This window comes from Amblyomma americanum, chromosome 7 (genome assembly GCF_052857255.1).
Source record: "Amblyomma americanum isolate KBUSLIRL-KWMA chromosome 7, ASM5285725v1, whole genome shotgun sequence".
Lineage (NCBI taxonomy): Eukaryota > Metazoa > Arthropoda > Arachnida > Ixodida > Ixodidae > Amblyomma > Amblyomma americanum.
In genome coordinates, this window is record NC_135503.1 from 134766176 (window position 1) to 134787750 (window position 21575).

Consider the following 21575-nt stretch of genomic DNA (forward strand, 5'->3'; position numbering starts at 1 on the left):
GCGGTGACGCGCCTGTCCACCGCACAGAGTGTCGTTGACCGCGGCAGCCTTGATTTCATGAACGTGATACAAGTGGTTCGAGTCAGCCATTAGTATGACCAGGTGGTACCTACTGGAAAATTGCATGAAAGAAGCCAGTGGCGGCGTGACTTTGCACACACGTCGCCACGAGTGTGATCTGGCTCCTGTTGCTCTTCTCTACTATAGGCAGTGACATCACCAGGCGTTAAGGGCAGTTAGTGCTATCTGCAAGCGGTCCTGGCGAGTCAACCCACTCAGTATTGTCCGGCTGAATTAACGCGACTACACGGCCGATTATCGCGACTCGCTAGCGTTTGCACAGCTCCACAAGCAGATTTACACTCGACAGGTAAATTTCAGTCCGCCAAGCATGATAATATCGTGCCCAAGTAATATCGAGTTATGGTTCGCCGCCTATACCATTCGTTTGAGCAGGAGGCATAGCACCATCTATTTGGTTCGCTGTAATCAAAGGGGAGAAAAAAAAGGCGTATGTCTGTGAAGGCATACTGCAGATTCCGCCGTTGCCTTTCCACAGGAAACGCCCTATTAAAAGGAAAAGAAGCGGTGCTGGCAAAGGAAAGGAAATCCACCGTTAAGCTCTTGTCTCTCAACGCACTCGCCGAAAATCCTACCAGCTCGAAAGCGAAGGAGAGGACGCACAAGAAAGCATTGAATTCAAGAAGATACGTAGCCGTACACCTCGTTCGGTACTCGATTAAGTTAGGATCCGCCACACTTCCTAAGAGAAGCAAGATCGACCAGCGCAACACGTAAAACCTCTTCCCATCTTGTAGCGAAAGCTGCATTACGGCACCATTTCTAGCCTTCAGCGTGGCGGCACCATGGCGGTGGCTGCGCCGCCACGCTGTCACGTGGCTGGTCACGGGGTGTGGAGCAGCTGCCGGCGGCACGGCGCCGTGGCTGGTCACGTGGTGCGGAGCGGCTGCTGCTGCCGGCTGCGCGCCGCACCGGCGAAAACGAGCTGCAACAGCTGTGCGCATGCGCCGTGTAAAATGGGACGAAGATGAAGAAGGTACGCCCAGAGAAACGGAGCGGCGAAAGACGGAAATTGCAATTAAACTGAGCATATTCCACTCGGCCAGCTGCAGCTATCGCGTCACTCCAGGTTTAAGTGCAGAGCTAAACCACCGCCAATTTTTTCTAGTTATTACTGTTTCCGTCATATTTATCTTGCAACGCCAAGCAAAAAACTGTTTTTAGAGTTTTGCGTCGTCATTCTAGTGCGAAAGCACTGTTTTCGTCTTGCGAAAACCACCAGTTTTCTCAGTAAGGAAATTCTGTGATTGGTTGAGAGGGTCATCATGTCGTCAGCACAGGGAAATTTGAAAACCTGAGGACTAGAATGAGTACTTTCTATTGGACTATCATTTGGAACTATACTAACCTGACCCACTCTTACACTTTAATCAACCCACTTATTCACCTTAATCCACCCACCAAGCACGCTTATCTACTTTATTTAAGCAACTAGTCCACCTAAATGTATTTTGCAGCTACCCAGCTACCCAGCTACCCAGGCTGCGGGGTAGCGGCTAAGCACCTGGCGGTGCTGCTCTAGCTTGCTAAATTTCTCCTTTTTGTCTGTGCCTGCTTGCTCCTGTTCTAGGGTGATTGGGCGCGGGACGAGAGCTTAATGTCTACTTCTTTTCCCGGCCAGAAGTTTTCTCCTTGGTCGGCATCTCTTGCTCAAGACCAGCTCGCAATTGATCTCTTTTTCCGCAGTGGAGTTTCGAGCATTCCCCTCGCTTTAGGGCCTTCCGATAGAAGCGCTATCCGACTAAACAACCCAGAGGCAGTACAGGCGGCTCTGCAATCCACATCAAAGCACTTCATGCGCATTTTCGATGTCCGGCAGTTCGGCAGGGGGGTATTTTGTGCTGGTCACCGGATAAGGACTGTATGGAAGAACTGCTGAAATGTACGGCCTTCGCCAAACACCCGGTGAGCGCTCATTTCGCCTCATCTAGCGTGTTCCAAGGGCTTGGTGCGAGGGGCCGACTCTCGATTGAGCCCTATGAAAACGCTCGAGAACCTCTCGCATGCAGGAGTGATTGCTGTCCATGGATGCAGCAGGATGGTTGACAGAGTGAACATTTCTACGGAGTCCGTCATTGCAACATTTGAAGAAATATTCTGCTCATCAGAGATTAAGGTGTGGCCATTGCATTTTCGAGTAGATGCCTTTAAGTCTCGGCCCCTTCAGTGCCAAAACTGCTGGCGATTTGGCCACAGCGGCAAATCCTGCAAATCGACCTTACGCTGCTGTGCTTGTGAGGAAGGTCATTGCAGAGAGGAATGTCACTACAGCAAAAGAAATGTTGTTTGTGTAGTGGTGCTCACCCTGCTAATTCGCCTGACTGTCGAGCACGAGCACAAGTAGTTCAGGCGCTCGAGCTTATAGACAAGCGCAGATGCACGCGTGGAGAAGCTTTTGCCGCAGTCAAGGAGAGAGCCTCAGGCTACTCTAGCGTGGCCGCCAAATGCCCACCCAAAATGGATGCCAGTTGGTCCCAGGCTATTACAGTGGCAGTTGAGAAAGTTGTTGGCAAATGCAATAGATCGCATTATAGAAACCGTTTCCACGCGCATTTCGCTGGTAATAGCTACACAGATGACCAATATGTTGCAGGTGCTCACCGCTCCGCTCTAGCCTTCTTTGGCTTCGGAAGCTGCTCCTCCTTCTGTGATAATCAATTCCGCTCCACAGGGCCAAAAACAATAGGAACAACAAAAGACATCTCAGGTCTCTCCTCCGAACAGCGTTTTGAACGCATGCTCTATGGACTGTGTGGGTATGGAGTCTGATCTCCGCGCCCGGAAACGAAGTGGGTCTCCTTTGAATATTGCAGGTCCATCTTGCCCCCAGTCAAGACCAAGAAAAGTAACGCAAGTCAAAATCCGAAGGCCAGGATTCTAAAAAAGGTGGTCGCGGCTTCGGCCCTCCTGCCAAGATAGGGTTCTTAAGTGTACTCCAGTGCAATTGCCGACCTATATTCTCAGCTTCATCAGATTTAAATTGCCTATGCAGCAAGCTTCTACCAGATTTAGTTGCATTACAGGAAACATGGCTAACTACAAATTTCAATTATTATCTAAAGAATTACCGTCCGTTCCTGCTTGACCAGTCATCACTAGGGGGAGGGTTGTTAGTGTTCATCTCTACGAAGTTCTGCCACAGGGCATGCATTTCTTTCCAATATGCGGACAATGAATGTGAAATCCTTGCGGTTGACCTCAGTGTCCCAGGTCAACAGCCCTTTACGGTAGCTAATGCATATTTCCCGTCTGGTGCGCATGACACTCGGCCCCTTGACTCACTCATGTCTAGTAGCCGTTCTCAGGTTTTGTTACTTGGAGACTTCAATTCGCACCATGTGACGTGGGGGTTTAAAAGAGACAGCTTTGGTTCTAGACTATTTAATTGGGCTTCTGACAACAACTTGATCTGCAACAATTCCGGATTGCCTAAGTTTGTTCGGAGTCAATGCCGCTCTGTCTTGGATTTAACTTTTTCCTCCCCAGGAGTCTCTCTTATGTCTTGGACGCCTGTTGACTGTGCAACAAACAGGGATCATCTACCTATTAGTTTCAAGTTTGCGTGTAAATTAACTCTTTCTGAGCGACATCAGCGCACGTTAATAAATAACTGGTGCTTTAAAGACACGCTAAAATCATCCCTCCAAATCACTTCAGACCCTTGTGCTGAGACAAGGGCCGAAAGCAAGGCTACACATCTATGTTCAGTACTGGACCATGCAAGGCAAAACTCTGAAGTTTTGGTTAACGAAACCAAGACCGCAGTCGCGAACAATTCGTGGAATGCTTAGTGCACGCGTGCATATAGACGACAGAAAGCAGCTTGGAAGAAACTTCTCATCAATCAATGTCCAAAAAATTGGTTGGCTTAAATATATGTGGCAGCAACATTTAAGCGCACTGTCGCCCGTGCAAAGGAGGAGTAAAATAAAAATCATTGATTTCCTTTCGCAATCAGGAAATAAACGAGCTTTGTTTAACTTCATGAGGCCGTACAGTGTGATTCCACTGGCTGCCAACATTGAATCCCTCGTTCAGTCCCCTGCTGACATCGCAAAGGCCTTAGAGGACATTGCGTGTGGCCCAGAGCTTCGCTTTACACCTGCTCTACCTTCTCCTGCTATATATTCACATGCACCTCAAGTAATTTCACTGAGGTCCCTATGTCTGAGCTGTCGCACATTGTTCTGCGCTTATCCGCAGCGGCTCCTGGCCCCGATTAGGTCACTTCATCTATCATCAAAATTTTGTTCAATGAATCTCCTGAAGACCTGTTGGCTCTAGTCAACCATTCCACTAAAGGTCCCTGGAAAGCTCATGAGTGGCGTCTTGCTGAAATAGTTCCATTGCTTAAAAAGCAAGGGAGGGCTTAACTTCAGACGACATACGCCCTATTTCATTAACATTGAGCCTAGTGAAATTGGTGGAAAGGGTCCTTTTCAGCCGTGTCATGTCATTCATTTCGGGAAATGCTCCCTTGAATCCGTGTAAAATGGGTTTCAGGCCGGGTTGTTCAATTTGGTGTGCTCATACTGACCTAGAGAGTCGTATTTAATTAGCACTCAATAGGAAACAGTTTGCTGCGCTTGTCACCTTTGATGTCAGTAAAGCATACGACAGTGTTGAGCACTCGACTCTGTTACTCAGATTACCGGAACTCAATTTCCCAAGCTATTTCGTAGCCTGGATTTCTGATTTTTAGAAAAATAGAGAATTTTATTGCTGCCAAAATGGTTTTTCCTCAAGGAGATATCAACAGACAAGAGGTGTACCACAAGGATCAGTTCTCTCACCTGTTCTTTTTAACATTTTTCTAAGCTCAATTCCAAGCACTGAAAATGTGAAAACTTTTGTGCACGCCGACGATATTGCATTTTTTGCATCACCAGGTGACCTTCCCACTCTTTGTCGAATCCTGCAAAATTACCTCAATGTTCTTGACAACTGGTAAGGAAGAATTGACATGTCCCTCAATGTGATGAAATGTGCATTGTTAGTATTTCCCGTTTCTGTTCCTGTAAATATCTGTCCGTCTATAGAAATAACATCATTCCTCAAGTACAGTATACGTATCTTATCTATTCTGGCGCCCTCACATTGAGCAAGCTTCTGAAAAAGGAGTTTGGGCCATTGGCATCCTGCGCAGGCTTTGTACTGCTAGGCCAGGCATGAGAAGGCATACACTTCTGATGATTTATAAAATGTACGTCCGCCCAATTTTGGAGTTCGTGTGTGTTTTATTCTCAGGAGCTCCTGCCTATAAACTTCGCCCTCTTGTGCTCTTGGAGCGTGAGGCGTTGCGCCTCAGTCTGGGGCTTCCAAAATATGTCGCTGATGCTGTTCTGCACCTTGAGGCGCGAATCCCCTCGTTATCAGCTAGGCTTCGCCTTTTAACAGTTAACACATTTTTAAAATTGTGCGATTCACCTCTTCGCTCCTCCAGTATAATATTTCTTAGTCAACCTTCCACCCTTTTTGTGTCGCCAGGTCTCGTTTTCAAACTCCTAAGATATGTTACGTGCAGTCCCTCCTTGATCCCATAATGATTCATTCCACAGATGTCCGCCAAATGTATAACAACTAATCTTCTGTCTAGATTGATTTCGATGACATTTTCCCATCGAATGCAAAGCTGCAGCCCTTCCCGCTTCTTCAGGGTCTGTTGCAGGACCACCTAAGGTCCTTTCCCTCTCATGTTCTTATTGCTACCGATGCCTCGCAGGTTCGCGAAAAGGCAGGTGTGGCAATTTTCTCGCCTTCACTGGATTGGCCTTTTTCTCTCCGTCTTCCTGACTTCACTCCAATTTTTCTGACTGAACTATTAGCAGTAATCTTAGCCTTACGAAAATTAGAAACTACCGTTTCCCAGGTCGTGGTTATGACAGACTCTCTGTCCATTTGCTCTTCATTATCCTCACCCACTGAGTCTCGGGCATTACGCCTTTTTAAGTTCCTGATTCCGCTCCATCTATATTCGTTAAGGTTGCTTTTGGTTACCAGGTCACATGGGCTTTCACTCATATGAGGTTGCAAATTCTTTAGCAAGAGCCTCTCTTTGCGGCCCAATTGTTGCTATCCTGCCAATGAGTGCATATACAGCTGAGGTGCGGTTTCGCAGCTACACAATATGTCAGGAATTTGCTGCCTGGGCTCTTACATAATCTCCCGAATATCAGCATCTTCTGCATCCTTGGAGTTGCAAAGACTGGCGCTCGCGCAGACTAGAGGTCTCTTTCGCGCGTTTCCGTGGCCGGGAACCCCTTTTAAATTTTTACCTTCAGAGATCTGGGCTCGCGGCTTCCCCATTGTGCCCTTTTTGTGCCGAACCTGATACAATAGATCACTTCCTGCTCTTCTGCCGCCGCTTCTTTCATTTGAGGAAGCGTCTTTTGCAAATTCCGTTTCATCAACTGGGCTTGCCTGTGTCCTCCGCGGTTGTCCTTTCCATTGGCGCTTCTTTGCTTGGACGAAGCGACAGGAGTGTGCGCTCTGCTGTCCAAAAGTTTCTTCAAGAAACGCAGCGACTTCCATTCTAATTTCTTTTTCCCGCTCTCAGTCAATACGACATTGAAACATTACAGGCATTGTATACTATTATGCACATTAAGCCATTGTCCCGTCTTCGATCTCCAAGTTAACAGGACCCCTGTCCTTGCGTCTTCCAATCTATCAGCGTACATACTATTACCCCTCCTTTTCCCGTCAAAACTTGCCTGTGTCCAGCAATTAACCGCCTGTGTCTTGGCCACTTCCCGCAGTGGGTATATGCCAGCAATGTCTGAGGCCTACCTACCTACCTACCTAGACAGGACGAACAAAGTTTTCTGCCTTGACAGCATTTTATGGGGTTGTCCTACATCCGAAGTTTGGGGCGTCCTGTGGTATACTTGGAGCAGTGCCAACTTCCAAATGGTTTAGCAATTTTATTTGTTTAATAATGTTGTTAAGTAGGCCCCCAACCTTTTACTATCGTATTGTATCGTATCCTTTCTCTTTCATTTTTTTTATCCCCTCACCACTTCCTCCCGTGTAGGGTAGCAAACTGATTATTCTTCCTGTTAACCTTCCTGTCTTTACTCTACACCCCCCCCCCCCCTCTCCCCCTCGTCCTATCTTTTCTATTGCTTTGACTGAGCGGATAGCGGCAAGAGGTCTTTCTTCCTTTCAGTGCACGGTATTATGTTTCGTCCATTTGATTCGCTGTGGACGGCAGTCAATTTCTTCGCTTTCGTTCATCGTGATCTGTTTTCGGCGCCCATAAAGTGTTGGCAGGTTAGTTCGCCGACGAATAAACGCAAGCTAAGGTTTGCTACTTTTTTTCTACGCACACGTGACGCGTAATACTCTCGGGTATTAGTCAGGTGGGTCCGACGTGCTTCTGCTTCTGTACTACTTAACCATTAAAGAATTTCCGCGTTCGCACGTTTCAGTTTCCGTTCGAGACATCATCACATTTCCCAGAACTTCCCTGTCGCCGTCGACGTGGGACACATTCCAGCCCTGCCATTTCACGTCACTAATACATCAAGAACCTTCACTGATAATGGATGGAGATCTTATATATCATTTGTCACATACGCGAAATGTATTTCCCCGTCCAAGGTAACGCCCGTCTACTTCCTCGAAATGTAAAAATAATTTTTAAATGCTTATTATTCTTGAAAGACCAATAATAAAAAGATAACGTATGCCTTGGAGCATCACGCAAGGGCTATTTTTGGTATTCTCCGGGTAGAGTTCATACTACAATCAAAAACTGGCCTGGTTTAGCTCTGGTTAAACCTAGTGTGCAGCGATAGCTACCGCTGGCCGAGTGGAACTTGCTCAGTTGAATTGCAAAGTCAGTCTTTCGTCGCTCCCTTTCTCTGGGCGTTCCTTCATCATCTTTGTCCCACTTGACACGGCGCATCCGCACAGCTGTTGCAGCTCGGTTTCGCCGGCAGCAGCAGCTGCTGCGCACCACGTGACCAGCCACGTATGTCGTCACGTGACCAACCACGTGACAGTGTGGCGGCGCCGCCACGCTTAAGGCTCGAAATGCTACCGTAATGTAGCTATCGATATAAATTTTCAGGAACAAGAGCATCGCGGAACCTCTATATGGCTGATACGCTTGGCAGTCTTGTGCAGAATGCTCAGCATTAGTGGCTGCCACGAGAGGCAAGAAAAAATGTTTTGCGGAGAAGTATTAGCCTCGGAACCCGCTGGAACAAGAGAAGACTGAAGACTGGTGACCGAGATAGCAAAGAAGTGAGAAATGAAGTATGCAGGCTGATAGTGCACCCCGCTGGGTTTGTTCAAGAAATATTGAAACGGAAAAAATGCCCGGTTTTATTAATTTATTGCTGAGCCAACGTCATAGCTCATAATAAAAATACTTTACTTCTGTGAAGGAACTCTATAAAGATGGTTTCAGCGCTGAACGTTTTATTATGTGCTTAAGCCTGAAAACTGTTTAAACGTAGCTGAAAAGTTTATACTACAAGCGGTGTAGTTCCAAGACATATATATATATATATATATATATATATATATATATATATATATATATATATATATATATATATATATATATATATATATATATATATATATATATATATATATATATATATATATATATATATATATATATATGAATGTAAAACGGGCAACCTTCACTGAAAATCATTATCATTTCCCAGGTTCACTTAAATGGATGATCCCTAGGGCTGCGAATCAATTGTCTCGCAACTTAGGGTACGGAGTTTACTGGAAAGTTGCATTCGCTACGTTAAACCCAGTAAACCGCTGCTGATCTCCACCCTACATGAATGCCTTTTTGCCGGCCGGTTCCCGCCTACGTTGCTACTTTAGTGCGAAGGAACTGGAACCTGATTTTAAAATGAAAGTCGTAACGAGACCTCTTTCGACAATGTTATACAGAGGCTCTTACCTTGAAATGGCATATCTGGTGAATGCTCAATATCTTCTTGACGCTTTCTTTCTCGGTTACGATGAAGGTGGCGCCACTGTCTTGCACTTGATACAACACTTCCCCTGCAAATAACCACATGGGCCGTACATTCAAAAGTGATAAATAAAGATATTTTCACTTTCCTGAAACGTACAAACTTAAAGAAGGCGCCATGCAGTCCCCATCACTACGCTATTTCGCCGTCTGCCAGTGCGCCATTAGAAGCAAATGCATGCGGCATCGTAGCGAGTAAACATGGCAATAGCGATTTCTACCGTCGATAGGGTATACGGCATTGACTGCAGCCGAGTGGATGGGAATACACCTCAGTAACAGTAGGGGTGATTAGTTAGGGAGTCTTGCTGAAGAAGTGCTCAGGAGTACACAAATAGCAAGAGCTTCCGAGTTTTTTATTGACAAAATACAAAATTGTCTTAATGCTTAAAAAAGCTCATGCGCTGATCTTTCACGTATTTTATTTTGATTCACTGAGGAATAGAGGCCCAAAAGTCTTATGCTGTTGCCCTTTCCAAACTGCTTTTAAAGGTACTACGACGGTTAGAAATTTTGAGAGTGGGAGTCAGGAACCAACATGCAGACATTTCTATATACTTCTTTGAACAGAACATTAGAAACTGTTCATCCCTAGCCGTCCAATGATGTTTCAAGACTGACACGACGCAACCAAGAAACACAGTCGGTATGGGCGTGCGATGCGCGCCCCGATCTTTGCCCGAGCGCGATTCCTTGAAATATTACAAGCGTCGTCGGACACTGCGGCTCATACCGAAGCATTTCATTCCAGCTGTCCCATCGGTTGTTCAGCTGGGCAGAACGTTTGAGTGCCTGGTAATACGACCGCTGGCTTGGTCCATCAACAACGGCGGCAAGTGGCGCACCAGCTATAAAGGCGAGTATTTGACGCCGGTGTCAGCTGTACCGGGACACTTTCGCTTTCGACATCAATCTACGTCATCTCTTCGCAAAAAAAGTGCGTTTAAAATTTTGTTCCTGCTGCCAAACTCTTAGTGTAGGCTTTCAAGTCCTGTCGAATATGCTGCCAACGCTGAATTCTTGTTATTGTTCTCAGCTGATATTGAAATAAATCTGGCCTGATAATCTGCTCGCCGAACTCAACAAATTGTATTCTGTCTTCTGCTCAGCATCAACCACCAGTGACGTTCAGAGACTATGGAATCAAAGAAAAGGAACTAAAGTGCTCATGCCGACATTTGCAGCGATCTCAGTGTGACCTATTATCCCGGGATGTAAATGATCTTGCCAGAAATGTTTCATTCGTGGCTTTGCCTTGAATTTCCACGTCCGATAACTAACCTTCAAATGCAATTCTGGCATAAGCTATTCCAAGAGTTCTCGCCGAATAATAACTTAATCTTCTCTATTCTCCGCTAAATCTTGAGCCTACGTCCAATACAAGCCCAATCGATATTCTTCCTCTTCAATGGTCGTTGAAACAAATATCAGATTTCGCGCAACAGAAAGCGGAACTCTCGCTTTCGGCTACCGCTCTCGCTCTAATGTAGTTGCATTCTCGTTCTCTAAATTCGCGGAAGCAAATGACCTGATAGGTCGCAAGTTAAAACCACAAATAAAGCGCGAGAAGTAGCTTTTCAGATCCTTTAAAAACGGCGCGGTATCATTTCATGTTCTCGAAAAACAATGGGCATGACATAATCCCCATGGTAGGAAACAGTTTTGCGTCTTTCTAAACGGCATAAATTTCCGACAGTAAAAATAATTTTATACGAATCAGCTGGTCATGTTCCGATAAGTTATAGCACAAGTGCTGATATGTACTTCCAGACCTTTCTATGAAATTCTTGCAAATATACGCACATTTCAAAACCTTATTACAAGCGTTCCCCCTCAAGAAAGAACTAATTTCCAATCGATTAATTACCTACGAGCAACATACTATACTGAGCGAAATATAGCTAAAAGACCACGTTGCTTAGTGCTAACGTGAGGAAATTCAGGGAAGAAACATTATTATACGTCATAATGACGTGCCACCGCTATTGTTCTAGTTACAGAAGGACGACATTACGCAATGAGGCATCTGTAAAAAAAGATTCCAAGATCAGCTTTGCAAATATGCACGCTGGCATCCAGCCAGGAAGGAACTGTAGCCCTCGTTACAGCCAGAGTTCGTATACGTGTTCGGGACAGGAACAACGCGGCAGAGGACGGAGCAGCGTAGCGAGAGCAGGAGGGTGCTGGAGAACCCCGCACTGGTTTAGTTTACATATTTACGGCACCCTGAAGACATATCATAACATAGCCTTGGGGCGGGTTTTATACCCTTGCCCCTTAGCTGGGCTAGGTAGTTTCTTGACGAGTATTTAATCGGCTGTAGGTACGAGACGCCTGGGGCCCGCCACAGCACGACGCGGCACCGGGGTCCTCTAGCGGCAGTTCCGGTGGCGATGATGATGAGGCCACCGGGACACAGCACTTCGAACCTCAACGGTCATTCACCAAAGCTGGCCCCGCCGAAAGTAGGCGCTGACAGCATGAAGCCTCCTTCCAAGAATGGTGTTCGCTTCTGAAGAGGTCTTCGGCTTTCTTTCGCAGCGATCGTCGTAAAAGACGATTTCTCCTTCATGCTACCACCGTTCTCAGTAGAGGATTGATTGGTGCATTTGTTTCCTTCGCTACTATCGAGATGTTCGGCTGACACCGTCTTGCGCTATTATGAGCGCTCTGTCGGAGTGGCTTGCAGGCGAGGTGGGGACGGACCCTTCTTTCCTGAGACAAAAGGGTGATGCCGTCGCTTCTGCCGCGGCTTCTCGGGGGCCGGCGGATAGCCGTCGTGAGGATGACGGCTTTGTTGCCGTTCACGAGTCCCGCATGCTCTGACCAGCGTTGCCAGTAGTAGGATCTCAATACCCTGCTGAGAGGACAGTGGTACGTCTGTCACGTCCAAGACGTATGTTTTAGCACTCTACCGTATAAATGACAGTAGCATGCTCGACACAAATATAATTATCTACAACTCAGGGAGCACCGCGATGCCTTTAGACTTTTTGTTTCGAATCACTGTTGAATCCTACATGGCACTGAAGCTCTGAGTACGCTAACCGACGGCTAATTCGTCGATGACTGGCCTACTGAAATGGTTGAATAATTTTAGCGAGAAAAGCAATATTGCACTGTGCTCATCATTGCCGAGGTTGTCCGCTGCCAGCTCAAGGCTGTAGCTCCCGGTGCCTGCCCTACACCCGTGTCTTTGATCCTTCGGCTGCTTCCGCTGGTGCGACACCCACATTCCCGCTAAACGGCCGCGGTCGAGCTCATTACCTCGCTCGCGGTAAGGAGACACTGTTTCACGCCCAAGCCATCTTATGCAATCTTTCCTCACTATCGCACTCATTAGCACTCAGCCCCTACACCAAGAGTAAAGATCGGGTTCTTATGCCACCTCTCTACTTCGATGTGCTACGTTGATTTGGCGTTGGAAGTTAAGCAAACAACCTGACGATGGACGAATGATGACACACGGAGAACAGAGTAACTGGGATTTATAATATCTCAAAAACAATACAGGAACGTATACCGACAGAAGAAACAGAAGCTTCGCCCTGAGGTACTATTTCACACATTAAGTAGCTCTTAGAGCTCACAGCTCGCTCTTGACGGCTTCTGAAAAGCAGAGGCCTCTCTGCTGCCCTCGATGAAGCCTGACCAGGAACCGTCTAACTCTACGCTCCGTTTCATCCAACAGATGTAACGCTGTGAAAGGTAACGATGTAGTGCGCATGAAAAAATAAAAGGAGGAATGTTACTCCGGGCTTGGTTTGTGACTGAGTGGCCTAAGGCACGAGAAAACGGCGGTGTATCGTCACCGATAACAGCGCATTTAATGAACCTCATGACAAATGTTTCATGCAGTAAGCTTGCAGGAAAGCATTGTTTATTTTTCGCTGACCACAAGCAACGCACTGCTTTTTGATCATGGATGTAGGCAGCGCAAGCGAAAGCGCTATCTCTGACCGCGTTGCGCCCACTGATGTCCACTAGGTGGCTGGATGCCGCCTTCCCGCTTTCCGAAGTGGGCGCAAGTGAACCCATCGGAAGTTGGGCGGCATGTCCTGGAAGTTCAGTGTCTGCTGGGTAATTCAATGCAAAAAGTCGCGCATTTCGCCTTTGCGCCCTCGGATTTTTGCCTTGTTTTCGTGTAAACTCTACTTTAATATAAAAGGAACAGGCAAGCTCAACGTGAGAAATGCGAGCACTGTTTGGGCCCTGTAACTTAAGAGAAACCGAAGAAAAAAATCATGCAGGTCTCACCCTACCCCGGCAAAGAGGTACGTGCATTAAACACTATGTTCTTATCTGAATCTTGCCTTCCAAGCGTAATCAGGAGAAGTAATAGAATTACGATGAGGCTAGGTCATCTTAAAACCAAATTTTGTGTAGCAAAGAAAAGGCGAACGATGGCACGGAAATCCTCACACTCGAAGAGCCACGCGATATACAACTGCCGCAGTTTCAGTTTCGAGTTGGTGGCGAACAATGTCTCTTCTCATCGATGGCTTTAGGCTATCATTCACCTTGCAGACGTGCTTTTAACCTAACTCTATAGCACAGCCACGTTTTAGCTGCACAGCGCGAGAGAAACGACTGACGAGAAAGACGAATCCTGAACCGCGTGTGACAAGCGCTGAAAGAAGTCAGCTGCCAGCGTGTGCCAGCGTGGCCTTCAGACGAACCAGACGCCACGGACGGCGGTGCGTCGAGGACAGACATCTTGACGTGTGGACGGAAAGGATCTTCAAAACTTATCTGCAGCAGTCTTTCGAGGGTCGACCGACGCGGACTACCGTCTTCCTTCTTCGGTAAGGCCGTTCCACGTGTCGGGGTTTTGGCCAGGTTTTCTTTTTTTTTTGGTGCAGTGCCGATAGATAGGGGCAATGTCCCCTTAGGCCTACCGTCATGTCGTTAGCTTCCCCGGGTGGGGGTCCGGCTCCCTGGTTCGACAGCCTGCCGGCCCAAAATTTGCCCTTATATGCTTTCGGTAGAAATGGTGTCATGGACATCCCAGTGGCACTCGTACCCCTTGGAGACGGGGCAATTAAACTGAAAAAATCTAAATTGATGCAGGAGCAGCCGAAGGCTGCTACCAGCCGCCACTTAGAAATCTCCGAAGTGCGCCCTTTCGGCCGTAGAGGCACACTGTGCCGATCCTCGGATGTGCAATGCGTGTCAGAGTTGCTGCACTGCACATCCTTCGCGTCATTGCCAGTCGAACCTTTCATACCAGAACAACTTGCATGTTAGAAAGGAATCATCCGCGGCGTGGACCCATCGGCGTCTCCTCAGGAACTACTTGACGACCTTCAGGACGCCGGTGTTGGCGTGATATCAGTTTACCGCTGCACCAGAGATGCTAAGGGCTCACGTGTGCCGACAGAGTCTGTGATCGCTACGTTTGCAGGGTCTCCGTGCCCGTCTGAGCAAAAGGTTTGGACCATAGTGTACCGCGTCGACCCGTTACATCCTCGTCCGTTGCAATGCAAGAATTGCTGGTGCTTTGGTCATAGCAGTAAAGCTTCCAAATCAGCGACGCGTTGCCGACTATGCGGGGAGAATCATTCCGCAGACCTCTGTGCATCTGAAGGTCTCATTTGTACTCTATGTGGCGGCAGTCATCCGGCTAATGAAGCTGGCTGTCCCAAGCGTTCAGAGGAGCAGAATGTTCTGGACATCATTCAGCAGAGAAGGTGTTCTAGGGTGGATACTATGCACAACTTGACCGTAAGAAGAACTCTTATACGGGCATGGCACGATCAGCTGGTTTTGAGGCAGAAGCGTTGCTGACAATGTCCGTGGTGTCAGTGGTCGAGAAGGCGCTGGCAGGTGTTGTGGACCGTATGCTGACTACATTCACTGAAACTCTGTCCCAGGTTATTGCAAATCAGGTTGCTCATCCAACTGTTGGCATTCCTGTTCAATCAACCAGTTCTTCTCATAGCCTCTCTGGTGTCTCTCCCATGGCTCCTATGCCTGCTGAATCCTCGTCTGTGCCTGTACATGGTGCCGGGGATACCAGCATTTCTACTGCTTGCACTCCGGACGTCGAGATGGGGAATCCTTCCCAGAAGCGTCGTGCTGCTTCCTCTCCTTCGAAGTCTGCCCTCCCAAGCAAGAAAGGTTCCCCCAGAATTCCACATAAATCTGATTTGTTACAAGAGGCTGTCACAGCCTCTCTGCTCTTACAGTAAAAATGGCGGGGTTAAAAGTACTACAGTGGAATTGCCGTTCAGTGGTATCTTTTAACGATTTACAGCACCTTGCCTCACAATTAGACCACGAAATAATTTTACTTCAGGAAACTTGGCTTACTTCTATTAGGTCATTCTCTCTCAAAAACTTCCGGGTATTCCGAGCCGATCGCAATTACGGTCGGGGTGGTGGCTTGTTAACATTAATTTCTTCTAAATTTGTTCATCGGGCGCAGATAGCAAACCAAATTCAAACACCTGACTGCGAATTGTTGGCTGTTGATATCGCAATTCCACAGTGTACTCCCCTTACTGTAGCTAATGTTTACTTTCCTTCAGGTGTACACAACACTGATCATTTAAATATTATTTTGCGGTCTAACAATAGAGTGGTGATTGCTGGAGATTTCAATTCCCACCACGTAATTTGGTGTTTTCGTACCGATGCATGTGGCCAGCTTCTATGGTCATGGATGTCGGCAAGGAACGTGCGTTGCTGTAACAGTCCAGGAGTAACTTTCTTGCGTTCCGACTCTCGGTCTTTCATTGACCTAACACTGGCTGTGAACCGGGCGCAGGTTTCTTCGTGGTCTACACTGGACTGTGGTACTTCCAGTGACCACTTTCCGATATCTTTCACAATAGCAGATTCTCCCCCAAGGACAACTGCGTCTCCACAAAAATTCGTAAACCACACACTTTTAAAAAAACTTGTGCAATCCTCTTCCTCATCCATTGCATCATCGGATAACTTGGATCGCGCTAACCGAGTTCTCGGTTCTGTGTTAGGGGCCTCTGAGCGTTCCGTGTGCACGGTGCAGTCTACGGTCAAGAACAAACAGCCCTCCCTGTGGTGGAATGATGACTGTGAGAGAGCATATCGCCTTAGAAAAGCTGCTTTGAAAACCCTCTCTCATAACCACTGCCCGCGGAATTGGATAAATTACAAATTTCTAGCGGCTTCATTTTAAAGGACTATTGGTAAAGCGAAGGAGGAGTACAATGAGAATTTGAGCAGTTATCTATCCAGCCCTAATAACCGCAAAGCTTTGTGCCGATTCATGGAACGCACCCATAAAACACCGACCTCTCATGTTACACAGTCCGTGTTCTTAACACCAGAGGATGCAAAAAATCAACTTGACCAGATAGCACAAGGCCTTGCTTTGCGCTTTCAGGCGCGGTTGGTGGTTCCATTCGTACCACCCCCTCCGCGCGCAGACTTCACTGCGGTTACACCCTCAGAATTATTTTCCATTGTTACTGGCCTCAAACCTGCAGCTCCCGGATGCGATGGGATCTCTATCGGTATGTTGAAGTCTCTTGTGGAAGAATTTACCTCGGATCTATTGTATATGGTTAATGTGTCCCTGGAAAAAGCTTGGCTCCCTCCTGAATGGAAAAGGGCGAAAATAATCTTGCTTCTCAAGGATCTAAAAAAAGATTTACAAATTGATAACCTTCGCCCGATTTCCCTCTTGTCTAATTTAGTTAAAGTTATTAAACGCATTTTGCACAGCCTCCTACAGATCATGTTCTTGTAGTACAAGCCTTCAGTGGTTCTCAGATAGGGTTTCGCCGGGGGTGCTCGATTCGGACCGCACACTTGGATTTGGAAAGCGGAATTAGGATTGCAATGGAAAAGAAAGAGGTCGCGGCTTTAGTCACCTTGGATGTCGCTAAAGCGTATGACAGTGTAGAGCATTCGATTTTATTGAACAAGGTGGACGAAATTCGGCCGCGTTTTTATATTCTTGCATGGGTTCAGGAATTCATAAAAGAAAGGCGGTTCTTCTGTTCGGACGGTTCCTTTACTTCCGAGACTTTTTCACAGACTAGAGGTGTTCCTCAGGGTTCCGTACTGTCTCCGTTACTTTTTAACATACTTGTGCGAGATATACCAATTCAGGGTGACGTCAAGGTGTATGTGTATGCGGACGACATCGCCTTTTTCGCTTCTGCTAGAGACATACACTCACTTTACCAGCTTTTGCAGACCTACCTCAATGCACTGGAAGTATGGCTGGGCAAGTTACATTTAACTCTAAACGTGAACAAATCTTCTGTTCTCATTTTTCCTCCAGCGTCCCCTCTTTATATAATTCTACAGTATTGTGGCGCCCAAATCCCGCAAGTGGAGTCCTTAAAATATCTAGGTGTAATTTACGACCCTCACCTCGACTGGCGACCTCATATCAAAAGCATAGTCTTAAATGGTGAGCGAGCTCTCGGTCGCCTTATGTGAATCAGCAATAGGAAATTTTGTGTGCGCAGAGACACTCTTTTATTTGTCTATAAAACTTACATTAGATCAATTTTGGAGTTTGGTTGCGTTCTGTCCTCCGGTTGCCCTAGATATAAACTTCAACCGCTGATTCTTTTGGAGAGGCGTGCTCTACGGCTATGCCTGGGATTACCAAAATCAGTGGCGAATTGTGTCCTCTTTCTGGAAGCTCGCATAGAGGACTTGAACCCTCGCTTCCAACTTCTCACAGTGCGCAACTTCTTACCTTCTTACGGGGTCGTGAGCCAATGCCTGGAGTGGCTCCTCCAATTTTTTTGACAACCCCAGCATCCTTTCTAGATAAACATTGGCCGATTTACAAACTTCCTCACTTTGTGTTTACTGAGCACCTTTTGTCTAGAATTGCCGTCTCGCTTAGGTGTTGGCAATGCGTCAGCGATTTGCAGGCTGCACCAGCTGTTTGCTTCGATCGTGTGCTGCCGCTTTACGCAAAGAAATTACCTGCCAACGTGCTAAATGGTCTCCTGGAGGAATACCTATTGCAGTATCTGAGCCATGCTGCAATTTTCACAGATGCCTCTCAACAAGCCGAAAAGGCAGCAGTAGGTGTTTATTCACAAACACTAGGTTGGCGTTATTCTCTCCGGATCCCTAATTATACACCAATTTTCACTGCTGAATTTCTCGCTATTGGTTTGGCCCTTCAAAACGTTCCCAGAAATATTTCTCAAGTCATCATTCTTTCTGACTGCCGCTCAATCTTGGCTGCACTAGAAAGCTCGCAACCTAATCGCCTGTACCGATCCTTACGGTACTTTGTGCCACGTCATGTCCTATAGGTGCGTTTTCAGTGGATCCCAGGGCACTGTGGCATTTCTTCAAATTCTATGGCTGATTTCTTAGCGAAATCTGCCATTAATGGCCTTGTTGCCCAGGGCGTTCCAAACCTCGCACTTCTGACCACGTCCCGTTATGAACGTTTCCAAATTCACCATTACATGAGCCATGAGCCCATCCTCGGTACTGCGGATTTCGAAACTTTGAAATTCCCATGGAATATACGTTACTGCGCATCAAGACAATGTGAGGTTTCTATGACGCTGCTGCGTTGTAGGATTCCTCGCCTTAATCTATATTTATGCCGTTCGGGGTTCACGCCGTCGAATCTAAGTGCGTCATGCAGGGACGTTGAATCAATAGATCATTTCATCGTCTTCTGCCGGCGGTTTGCACGGCAGAGAATTCAGTTTTTGGTAAATCCTCTCGCTCAATTAGGTCTGCCGTTTACTGTTCCCGTCCTCCTCTCATTCAGTGCAACCGTCAAAGGGCATGTCATTTGGCAGGTGTGTCAGCTACTCCACAAGCATATCATTGCAACCGGGAGATTTTTGTGTTAACTTCTCGATACCTTTTCTTCTCTCTCAAAATTATTTGCTTTCTTATCAATTCTCAAATTTTAGTAATTCTACTCGCATCGCTTTGTTTCCTTGATTTCCAATCCGATTTCCTCATGCTCAATCAAAATTAACGATTTCCTTTTCACTCACAATCATCTTAATTGATAAGCCGTTTGAGATTCACTTGTATTAGACTTTCCCTGTTTGGATCTGCACCAAACCCTGGCCAATCCCCCACCGTGGGTATGTGCCATCATCTTTCAGACAACAGCAACAACAAGTCAGCTGCACCAATCATCACGAATAAAATCTCATTCAGGCATGATTTGACACAGTATGAAACAGTACATGATACACTTCGTAGAAAAAGCAGTACCATACCTTTGAACGCGCTAATGTGAACCAGCAGAACACCATCGGCATCTCACCAGATAGTATACTCTCGCCCTCCGGTTCGGTTTAAACATAATTCGGTAAAATGGTCACTGCAATGTCGGCTGCCTGGCGAAGGTTTCCACCTATTCTTTCGTAATTTATCCCATATTTATGGTGTAACTGGGCTTAGTGCGTAACAACGTGCATCACAACTAAGAGAATAGTTGGCGACGCTGGCGCAAAAGGACGACACAGAGCTGAGCAGACAAGTCTCCGCACGTGCTCTGTGTAGCGACGTTCTGTCGTCTGCTAGTGTCGTCCCATTGCGATGCATTGTACCCTTAATTTTGAAACGTCTTTCCCGAGCATTTTGCTGGTCTCCTCATGACGTTGACCGTGCAACAGGCACGCATTGTCGTGGAAAAAGACGAGAACGGCAAAAAGACAAAATTCTAAGTTGAAAACAGAAAGAGACTCTAAAAAAACGTTCTGAGGTCCGATTTCGTGCACTGCCAAAGCTGACTTCCGGGACAAGGCCTCTTACTTCTGGTGGCTTCACTTTTGGCCGCCCGATGCGCCATCCAGCCCCCTAGTGGAGATGAGTGGTTGCACCTTCTTAAGTAATAAAGAACGACATTTCTTGCGACTGCGCTGAGAAAAGGAGTAGGCGCCGCAGCGCGCGCTAAGCTGCGTCTTCCTCCCCTGTCTTCTTGATGGGGCTCAAACCATACCCAACGCCTGTCCGCGTGAGCCGCTTCGCCAAGGTCGTCGTGAAAGGAGGACCTGGCTCCTGTGCTGAGATACGCCTGCGGGAGCGTTTAAGAAAATGCTTTCAAGAGTGAAAGTTTTTACTATCTGAGCCACAAGTTCGTAGGTCATTAGCGTTGCGCCGTGACTTCTAAACCAAAAGATTGCCCAGACCACGGCGTCACGCCAACTGTCGCCGAATGGAGAGTGGGTATGAAGATGAAGAATAAGAAATGTGGTTGCGCGCACATGTAGGTGCCAGAAAGAAGAGGCGAAGAATTAACACATGCTTTCGAATGTTTACTCGGTTTAAATATATTAATACCCTACACTCTTTGTTTCTGCGGCGCGCGCGCCGCAAGCACCCAGCGTTAACTACAGCGGTCTACACGCCCCACCATAAGAAGATTGCTGGGCTTTTCTTGGCTAACGAATCTGTACACAAAGAAAAGGCCGTGCCTTGCCACCCACACAGCGAAAGTTCGCGTGCACAGTTCTCATTCGTTGTGCTTTCCTGGCGTGCACGATATTCGCGCCGTGACGAGATTCTCGCAGTCGTGCAGAAATCGCAGATCTTGAAGTTTTTCGTGCGTCTCCCTCTCCCCTCTCTTGTATGGTGTTTCTCAGAATACCGTTTTAAGCCCTGTTCTATTTCTTAACATAACTGACTTGCCGTTTAACACTAGGCCTAACATCCGACTATTTTCCCTCGACTGTGTTTTCTACAGTGGAATAAGTAATCCATCTTACATCAGCATCCTTCAAAAAGAATTCACATGCGTTGAAACCTGGTGTGCCATTTGGCTGATATGTCACTATACTGCCCTAAAACGTCGCTTCTTTCTTTCCATTGCAGGAGCAACCCGCTAGAATAAAAAGCGATATGGTTTCAACATGGTAAAACCGAGACAGACGTGCGAAAGCACGTGTTCATTCTTCGCCTGTTCTTTCTGGCATCTACATGTGCACGCAACTCTCATTTCACGCCCTACATCTTGATACCCTCCCTGCGCTCGGCGGCAGTTAGCGCGACGCCCTCCTGGCGTCGCAGATCGCGCTGAGTATGTACAGGAAGCGAGCGGAAATGCCGCGCTTGTATATTGTGTTTCACGCTGTTAGGAGAGGAGGAGTCACGTGATCAGGCGAGACACGGCGTGATGACGGCCGGCGCAGCTGGGGCGAGTGATATGGTATGTCGTGAGCCCACTCTTCCGGTTGAGATGGCAGGGCGCAACGTTCATGACCTTCAAAGTTGTGAACCAAACAGTAACAGCTTTCGCTTTTAATACTTATACACCTAATATTTCTATCATATCAGTTGCCTTTGAGAAATACTTCGGCATCCACGTAAATAAAGATTTAACCTGGCAGCGTCAACTTTGCCATGTCACTAATTCAGCTCATTAAGTTCTAGTCTTTTTGAGGAGCAACCTTTCCTTATACAGCAAGTTCATAAAGCTTCTTGCGTACTTATTATTTCTGCGTTAAAACCTTGAGTTTGTATGTACCACGTAGGATTCCTAGTCTGC

The 21575-nt window shown here is 47.0% G+C and overlaps 1 protein-coding gene across 1 annotated transcript in view; it reads right to left on the minus strand.

The window, feature by feature from the left end:
• The window catches only part of LOC144098086 (uncharacterized), a 168995-nt gene that overhangs the window by 45342 nt on the left and 102078 nt on the right, over positions 1-21575 (minus strand). Inside the window, exon 4 of the mRNA XM_077630638.1 lies at positions 9017-9120. Within this exon, the coding sequence (XP_077486764.1) occupies positions 9017-9120 (104 nt within the window). The remainder of the gene's footprint in view (positions 1-9016; positions 9121-21575) is intronic.